The sequence below is a fragment of the Notolepis coatsorum genome (assembly GCF_963971535.1).
Source record: "Notolepis coatsorum genome assembly, chromosome: 1".
Lineage (NCBI taxonomy): Eukaryota > Metazoa > Chordata > Actinopteri > Aulopiformes > Paralepididae > Notolepis > Notolepis coatsorum.
This window is the reverse complement of record NC_140165.1, coordinates 251566618-251576617: the sequence shown is the minus strand read 5'-3', so window position 1 is coordinate 251576617 and position 10000 is coordinate 251566618. Positions and strand designations below refer to the sequence as shown.

General features: G+C 43.6%; 2 protein-coding genes across 2 annotated transcripts in view; one reads left to right on the top strand and one right to left on the bottom strand.

Moving 5' to 3' along the window:
• LOC311224673 (calpain-5-like) overlaps positions 1-10000 on the top strand; it is a 339044-nt gene that overhangs the window by 266238 nt on the left and 62806 nt on the right. The window lies entirely within an intron of this gene.
• ompa (olfactory marker protein a) overlaps positions 6666-10000 on the bottom strand; it is a gene marked incomplete at both ends in the record, with an annotated part of 5978 nt that continues 2643 nt past the window's right edge. Inside the window, one exon of the mRNA XM_084327884.1 lies at positions 6666-7097. Within this exon, the coding sequence (XP_084184010.1) occupies positions 6666-7097 (432 nt within the window). The remainder of the gene's footprint in view (positions 7098-10000) is intronic.

The following is a 10000-nucleotide window of genomic DNA, read 5'->3' as shown; positions in this document are numbered from 1 at the left end:
CTATCTTAAAGCTGTTTTAAGAACATCAGCCGGACCGTCGCCCTAGTGTCTTTCAGTACTTTTAGTTGACCTATATTAAACTAGTTCACTCCATCTACACATTTTCCACAACACTCTCTCCCTCTCTCTCTCTCTCTCTCTCTCTCTCTCTCTATCTCTCTCTCTCTCTCTCTCTCTCTCTCTCTCTCTCTCTCTCTCTCTCTCTCTCTCTCTCTCTCTCTCTCTCTGTGTTGTTACTTGTGATGAGTGCTTGTGTTTATGTTTGTATTGATCTTGTTACAGACCAGGCTGCAGAAACAAATTAGTGGGGGGGCATAAAATGTTCTCGGGGGGGCACAATGGTTTTTCAACACAGGTTCCCTTTTATACGTTTCAGCTGGGACAGCGGCGCTGTGGCTTGCTTGGCGCTGCCCACGGTGCTGAACTAAACAGCAGAGAGGCAATTGAAAAATCTAATTTCTCTCTATCTTAAGAACTTTCACTTATACAAAAACAGACTGAACGGATATATATAACAGACCTGCTGGGGCAGCGGACTGAGAGCAGGGGACACAAACAGGCTGGATAAGATGGTCAAGAAGGCCAGTAGCGTGGTTGGGGTGGAGCTGGACTCTAGCGAGGGTGGCGGAGAGGAGGAACCTTGCTAAGCTCCAGGCCATCAGGGAAAACCCCTCCCACCCACTATACACAGACTTGGCTGACAGGAGGAGCATGTTCAGTGCTAGGCTCACACTACCTAAATGCAGCACTGAACGGCACAGGAAGTCCTTCATTCCGACAGCCATCAGACTATACAATGCATCACTGTGCCTCACTGCATCACTGAGCACAGAGTGACAATTACCATCTTCCTGGACTCTTACTTTTTAAACAGCACTGTGCATTATTACACCTACTGTAGACTTCAGTATATTTTTACTGTATTTATTTACTGTATCTTTTATTCTATTTTTATTCTATTTCATTTTATTCTATTCTTAGGCCATTTGTTTGTTATTCTTATTTGTGACTTGTTCTGTCTAAATGTTTAATGTTGAGTGATTTGCAGTGTCAAATTTCCCTCAGGATAATACATTTATATTCTATTCTATTCTATATCTTTGAAAAGTCTCCATTTATTCAACACTTCTGAATTCACTGACAAACTGAACTGAACTGATAAAAATAAGGTGCATAAAAAAGCTAACAAAATTCCTCCACAGGCTACTCACCATCATAAGTAGAGCGGCAAGCGGCGTTTGGGGACAGAGTGAAATCTTCTTAAAACACTGCCCCTCCACTCATTCCTGAACGTTTTTGTTAAGTCCTTCTCAAATGCCAACTGAATTAAATTGGCCTTAGTTGCGTCGATGAAGCATACTAAGGCGATGTTCTGTAAAGACGTTCTTGAGGGTAGAAAACGAATTCTCACAGAGTGCCGTGCTAGCTTCAGTAGTGTTGTTGTTGACATCAGTGCCCACTAGGGCTGTCCCCGACTAAGGATTTGGATAGTTGACTTTGATTGACAACGACGAGAGGGCCTACCTGGAAGAGGTAGAGAATCTGTCACAGTGGTGTCAGGAGAACTGCCTCTCCCTGAACGTCAGCAAAACAAAAGAGATGATTGTGGACTTCAGGAGGTCGGGGGTCAAGGACTACAGCCCCCTCAGCATCGACGGGGCACCGGTTGAGAGAGTGAACAGTTTCAAGTACCTCAGAGCCCACATATCCGAGGATTTGACATGGACCACACACATTGACAGTGTTGTGAAGAAGGCACGACAACGCCTCTACTTCCTCAGGCGCCTAAGGAAGTTCCAAGTCAGTCAGAAGATCCTTAGGAACTTCTACTCATGTACAATAGAGAGCATCCTGACTGGCAACATCACCTCCTGGTTTGGGAATAGCACTGCACAAGACCGTAGCAGACTACAAAGAGTGACACGTTCAGCCGAACGCACAATTGGAGGGGGGCTTCCCACCCTCCAGAACATTTACAACAAGCGGTGCAGGGGGAAGGCTAAGAGAATTATTAAGGACTCGAGCCACCCGAACAACTGCCTCTTTGAACTGCTGCGGTCAGGCAAGCGATACCGGAGTCTTAAGGCGAGCACAGAAAGACTCAGAAGAAGCTTCTATCCCCAGGCCATCAGGCTGCTAAACGAACAATAAACACTATGCAACAACCATCAAATGCACACAGCACACACACCCACACGCACACACTCACTTAAACAAACAACACACTGCAGCACCCACTCTCCACACTTTAGATCACACAATCACACTTTATATTTAGTGATAAAGGATTTGCACTACAACTCGTACACCTACTGTAAATTGTACCTAAATTGCACCTCATCCCATTTCTGCCTTGCACTATATAGTATTGTATATTAGTACACTGCATAGTATTGTATATTATATGGTAACTCAGTTACGTCTATTCTGCATCGAACATTGTACATATGTCTATACTGAACACTGTGACCTAATTTTTTTTACTTCTAATTTACATGCTATACTATGTTATTTTATTTCATACTTATCTTGTCTTGCACAGTCTCTGGAGCGTAACAGTAAGACGCATTTTGTATAAAAGTATTCTGTACTTCTGTATGACAACTATTAAAGAAACTTGAACTTGACAAAAAAAAAAAAAAAAAAAAATGTTTACCTGGGTGGGCACAGCTGACTCAGTGGGCGGGCCCGGCCCCCTAATGCCCGTCCATGCCGCCGGGACTGTCTTGTTACAGTGACTAGAACACATGCCCTCTGGCTAGATCACACTGCTAAAGCCAGAGCCGGCCCTAGACTTTAGTGGACCCTAGGTAAAATATTTTTTGGGGACTCTTCTGTTTTCACCTTAAATCATATCTTCGCACCAGAGGGGTAACAGCTGTTTGGACATTTTGCCAGTCAGTTGAAATTGTGTTTGACGTGATGATTGACATTTGGAGGGCCCCTCTGATTGGCTGACTGACCTCCGTATGACCAATTAAATAACAAAGAGGCCCTCGATTAACCCTTTCACTGCTACACAACAGAAGGTTAACCCTTTACTATCACACAACCGACGGTCGAAAGGGTTAACCGTTTTGGTAGCGCGGCAGTGAAAGGGTTAAATAATTCCATTACTAATTCTAATAACAGACAGGGGACAGTCTGGTTGAAGGCAGAAACAGACAGTTTCTTAGTCGACTAATCGATTCGCTGATTGTATTGACACATCTTTAAACATTGTGTTTCCCACATGCAGTCATGCAGAAGGACCTCTGTGAATCTAGAGCTATATTATTATTGTTTTACCATTCATCTTTGAAATAGGCCTAATTCATTCAGCATGAACTGATCTGATCTTATCTTAATTTATCTTATCTTATCTTCATTTATCTTATCTTATATTATCTTAATTTTACTTATCTTATCTTATCTTATTTTTACTCATCTTATATTATCCCGCCTCTTCCCTCTTTGCTCCTCCCCCTTGTCCTCGTTTCCTCTCCCCTCCCTTGCCCCCCCCCCCCCTCCCCCTCCCCCTCCCAACCATGTCAATAACACCGATATGAATCAACCCACATAAGAGGCCAGAGAACAGAGTACGGCAGCACAGCGTATTGGTTTCTCCGCGGACAGCTATGTGTGTCAAACCAGAAGTCATGGCGTGTGGATATTCTCCACTTCACGCACGTTGGTTTGAACTTTGGCCCATGCTGAGCTGATTTGTAGAATGCGAATAGCTTGTTTGGGCAAAATAACTGCTCCGATCGCTAACATTTAGAATATCTGAAATGTCCTGGAGTATGGAATGTCAAAATTAACCCTTTCACTACCACACTACAGAAGGTTAACCCTTTCACTACCACACTACAGATGGTTCCGTCTGTAGTGTGGTAGTGAAAGGGTTAACCTTCTGTAGTGTGATAGTGAAAGGGTCAACGCTTTGTTGTGTGGCAGTGAAAGGGTTAACATTCTGTATTGTCACAGTGAAGGGGTTAACAGTTTGGTAGTGTGGTAGTGAAAGGGTTAAGCCAGTATAATAAGTAGACCAAATCCATACAAATCCATAAAAAATAATCTTTATTCACAAGTTACATATGGTTATTACAAAAAAAAGAGGACTGTTTAGGGAGATAAAGACACTGAGACAGTTTGGGCATTGCAGTTTTCAGAGGTAGCCGTGTCCTTGCTCCAGTGCCGTTACTAAGTGGACCTGTCGTGTCTTGTATTTTTGCATGTCGGAAATATAGTATTTACCATACTTGCAAGTTACTAGGTTTGAGCATGTGTAATGAGTACTCACATGAATTACTTGAGCAGTGATCGAGTACTTGTTTATGCAAATACATTTTTTTTAATGCATAAAGAGCATGGCAGCAATAACAATGCACAGCGATGCTTAATGGTTATCGCCAGTCAGTTGGAAAAAGGGTAACCACTGCGCTCAGACAGGTGCGTAGTCCAACATTAATTAAGCACTCGAGGAAAATCGTTGTTTTAATTTTTATATGCACAAGTTGTATAACGCACAAAACGTTTTCTGATGAAGGCCGGATGGCTGAAAACGTTTAGTGCGTTATACAACTTGTGCATATAAAAATAAAAACAACGATTTTCCTCAAGTGCGGTCCCTACTCCATTTTTTTTTATCGCCAGTCAGTTATCATTTGTAATCATTACATTACCTCGACTCTGTCTGGTAGCTTGTGAGTTCATTTGAGAAAAACCCAAACAGCCCAAATCCCCAGATTCAAGGAGAGATTCAGTATGCTTGATCCAAGGAGGTCATACCGTAGGTAGGGCTGCTCGATTATGGAAAAAATCATAATCACGATTATTTTGATTGATATTGAAATAACGATTATTACACACGATTTCGCACTGATTTAAGAACATCATATGACAACGACTGAATTTGTTTTACCTTCCTTATTTCTGTCATCTTCTACAAGTTACCAAAGGCAGCCTTTCTGTCATCTTCTACAAGTTACCAAAGGCTGCCTTTCTGTCATCTTCTACAAGTTACCAAAGACTGTCTTTCTGTCATCTTCTACAAGTTACCAAAGACTGTCTTTCTGTCATCTTCTACAAGTTACCAAAGACTGTCTTTCTGTCATCTTCTACAAGTTACCAAAGGCTGCCTTTCTGTCATCTTCTACAAGTTACAAAAGACTGCCTTTCTGTCATCTTCTACAAGTTACCAAAGGCTGCCTTTCTGTCATCTTCTACAAGTTACCAAAGACTGCCTTTCTGTCATCTTTTACAAGTTACCAAAGGCTGCCTTTCTGTCATCTTCTACACGTTACCAAAGACTGTCTTTCTGTCATCTTCTACAAGTTACCAAAGGCTGCCTTTCTGTCATCTTCTACAAGTTACCAAAAACTGCCTTTCTGTCATCTTCTACAAGTTACCAAAGGCTGCCTTTCTGTCATCTTCTACAAGTTACCAAAGGCTGCCTTTCTGTCGTCTTCTACAAGTTACCAAAGGCTGCCTTTCTGTCATCTTCTACAAGTTACCAAAGGCTGCCTTTCTGTCGTCTTCCACAAGTTACCAAAGGCTGTCTTTCTGTCATCTTCTACAAGTTACCAAAGGCTGCCTTTCTGTCATCTTCTACAAGTTACCAAAGACTGCCTTTCTGTCATCTTCTACAAGTTACCAAAGGCTGCCTTTCTGTCATCTTCTACACATTACCAAAGACTGTCTTTCTGTCATCTTCTACAAGTTACCAAAGGCTGCCTTTCTGTCATCTTCTACAAGTTACCAAAAACTGCCTTTCTGTCATCTTCTACAAGTTACCAAAGGCTGCCTTTCTGTCATCTTCTACAAGTTACCAAAGGCTGCCTTTCTGTCGTCTTCTACAAGTTACCAAAGGCTGTCTTTCTGTCATCTTCTACAAGTTACCAAAGGCTGCCTTTCTGTCGTCTTCCTCAAGTTACCAAAGAAGTTTCAAAATAAAGAGAGAACGCTGCGTGGCTCCTCCTCCCTCTCAACATGAGCTGAAACTACTGTTTGTGCTTAAAGGGGGGGCAGAGCCTACCATTGTGAAGGAAGGGTGTGCTGCGTTTACAACACATGACAAGATGAGAGCAACACGGCATGCAGCACAATAATAGTTTTATGATTATCTTGTTTTCATGATGGTGGGAAGACTAAATCTTAAGAAAAAATTGAAACTCGATTAATCGCCCCGCCCTAACCGTAGGTTTACAAACAGACCAAACTCTCCATCAGCGGCAAGAAGAGGACCGGACTTTGCTTTGGTTGAGATGTCTGGAAGCGTCAGATGAATGAGTGAGTGAATGGATGGATGGATGGATGGATGGAGGAGTGGAAGAAGTAGTTGGGATAATGAAAGAGATTTAATTTCATCATGTTCTGCAGAAAGTCTCTATCGCAAAGTGAACTGATATTGTCCCTTTTGTAGGAAGTGTAGGAAATGTTTCATGAGACAAACTATTGTAAATGCACACGGCTGTCGAATGGAAGATCTACTAGTTTTTCTTTATTCATGAAACGTTGGCCTTTTGTATTTCTGCAGGACACAGACATTTTTCTTTGACCAAAAATAGTATAGTAATGAATAGTATAAAATATGCTTAACAATCGTAAAACCTTCAAACCCTGGCACGCAGAGCTTCCGGTAACCCTCGGGCTTTGCAAGACGCTGTGGTTGAAAGGTTGAAGGGTCACAGTTCGGGGGTGAACTCCAGCGAGCAGGCGAGATTAGCCGGCTCCGCCCCCTCCTTGAAGGCGACCAGGAAGTACATGACCTTCCTGACCTTGGCCAGGCCGGCGATCCGCTCCCCGAACTCCTGGACGTCCGCCTCCAGGCACCTCAGCGGCGCGTCCTCCGGCTCCCCGGCGCTCCTCCAGAACGTGCCGAGCGGCTCCAGGAGCTGCCGGGTCATCAGGTGGGTGAGGTCGGGCGTCCACAGCTGGGAGATCCCTGTGACGGCGACCAGGCCGTGACCCCTGAGGGTGACGTGCCAGCGGCGGAAGGACAGCTCCTGGCGCGCGAAGTCCAGCCGGTACACGGCCTCGTGGGGCAGGAGCAGCCGCTCGCCGTCCTGCCGCTTCAGACCGGACCGCTGCAGCGAGGCCGCGCGCAGACGCATCACCTGCAGGGGGCAGCGGGGAGAGAGAGGGTAGAAGAGGTCACAGAGGTCACCTGCAGGGGGTCAGCGGGAGAGAGAGGGGGTAGAAGAGGTCACAGAGATGGCAGACATCTTGGTAGGCAACCGACAGGTGATTGAAATTAAATAGGTGATTGTGGTTCAATGAAAACGTTGGCCAGTGTGTGTTGGTGGCATATATGCCACTTGAGAATAAGGTTTTATTTATTTCTCAATCAAAAAGAAGGATCATTCTCCAAGAATAGGGAAATAGTGTGTGAGAATGAAAGGGGGAAATCTGGTTGATACCAGGGCCCTCATTCATCAACCTGACTTACGCACAGATTTGTGCTTACCCTGTGCGTACGATCATTTCTAAGCAAAGAGTGGGATTCATCAATTTCAACTTGAACTTGACTCCGTGCTTACGTGTACGCACAGCTCGGACCACACTTAGCTGACGCCCAGTGGTAGAATATCGTTACTACGCATAAGCACTCCTCAGTTCTGCATTAGTTTCAAGGCGGAAATAAAGACACTGGCGCGTGTTCTGTATGACCCCCGTGATTCATTATAGTTCATTGTGAAATAGCGATATTAGTGTAATTATTGTCAAACCCTAAATAGCATGTGGAATAGGTATTTCTCTCCGAATGAATGCAGGTTTATATATATAGCGTTATGGGGTGCACTGACTGCGCTCGCAGGAACTGTTTTCAGAGATAGCATCAGATAGGGATGAATGAGGGGCAGTCTAATTGCAGAGAGAACATAATATTAACTAGAGTCCACTACCCGAGACACCTCCTTCATTTGTACCGCAATTTGGGACCCAAATTGGAGCTACGAGCTTAAAAGCTTTTCCGTGCTTATTTGATCAAGGTCCAGCTGCAGAGCCGGAGAGACAGACAGCAGAGAGACAGACAGACAGACAGATAGACACTGTTCCACAGTGTGTGTGTGTGTGACCACTAGTCTCCTAGTAGAGACCCCCCCCCTCTGGACCACCTCCCTGTAGAGACCCCCCCCCCCCTCTGGACCACCTCCTAGTAGAGACAAGTTTTCTGAAATGTATGTTTATATATGCAAATGAGGCACTTCCCCATTAAATATGTGGACATTTATGGATGCAATAAGGCAAAATGAAGTAAAATGAACAACTAAATGTGTGTTATTGACGTTTTATTGTCACTAGTTTCATAGAAGACATGTTTAGGAAGCAAAATATAACAGAATCTCAAAATCAACAAAAAAGGTATATTTGCCTATTCACCTGCAGTGTCTCGCCTTAATCCTCATCTTCGTCTTCTTCCTAGAGAAGTCTCTACTAGGAGGTGGTCCAGAGAGGGGGGGGGGGCTGAGTCTCTACTATTAGACTAGTAGTCACACACACGCACGCACGCACACACACACACACACACACACACACACACACACACACACACACACACACACACACACACACTGTGGAACAGTGTCTGTCTGTCTGTCTCTCTGCTGTCTGTCTCTCTGCTGTCTCTCTCAAAATAGTATAAGTGCTATCTTGGCCCTGAGAGTTGCTCTCCGGCTCTGCAGCTGGACCCTCTCAAATCAGCACGAAAAAAGCTATAAGCTTATAAAACGATTTAATATGCTAAACTTCGTTTTAAATTCCTTAATTCACTTTTGTTTATTCCATAAAGATTTTCCCGACATAATGATACCTGCCCCGACCAGATCCGTGACTCTGTTGCGATACAGATGAATTATCTACTCAGAAAGCTTATAAAACAATTTAATATGCTAAACTTTGTTTTTAAATTCTTTAATTCACTTTTGTTTATTTCATAAGGATTTTCCCGACATAATGATACCTGCCCCAACCAGATCCGTGACTCTGTTGCGATACAGATGAATTATCTACTCAGAATAGTATTATAAAGTGGCTATCTTTTATGCTGTAGATCACTGCTGGTATGTGTGTGCAGAACCTTTATTTCAGCGGGGACTGTAGTATTTATTTGACGTTACTGTACAATATATGTGTATTAAAAGACGGAGCTGTCTTTTATTGTATTATAATAATTATTAATATTAAAAATAGATTAAGAAAGGCATTCTTATTCCAGCATGCATTAATGACACTAACGGGCAACGGCAAAACAGTGGTTAATGGTCTTTATTAGTGTTTGCGGTGTCCAGGCAGCAATGGTCTTTTAGGAAGTTAATAGGTATAATATCCGACAGTGTACAACACCCTCGGTTTAGTCCATTCTTCCACATTTCATGGGGGTGTCCATTACCGTATATGGTTAATCGGGGCGGTTTTGGTATGCAAATACGTGAAAGTGTGCACGAGCCTCGGCGCAGGGCCAAGGTGAGATTCATCATGACAGGTGTGCGTAGAACCTGCGTACGCACGGTTGATGAATCCCGATTTTCCTGTGCGTACACTGATTCTACATTCTGTGCTTACGTGTGGAAATAGAACATGTTCTACGCACACGTTGATGAATGAGGGCCCAGGTGTTTTTCAAATGAACAAATGCACTTTTTGGTCAAGACACTTCACACATGAAGGAGCATGTAAACCCAACCTTTTCATGGGATTCCTACTCAAATAACTAACCCTGCCCCAATCCTAACCCTAACCATAACCATAACTGTTGCAAAGGGCCAGATTAAACTGAATATATATATGTATCGTTTGATATACCTTGTATATTATTTGTATATATACACGGAATATCCCTTTACCTGCGTACAAACCAGAGTAATATTCGCTCTCCTATTGGACAGCGACCCCAGGCGCCAACAACCAAGCCCCCAACGGCAAGTTCAAAGGCAACTCCGGGCATGTCAGTACATGCCCAGAGTCTGCGTAGTAATACGAGACAAGAACTGAGGTTGGGACTAAATATTCACCTTAC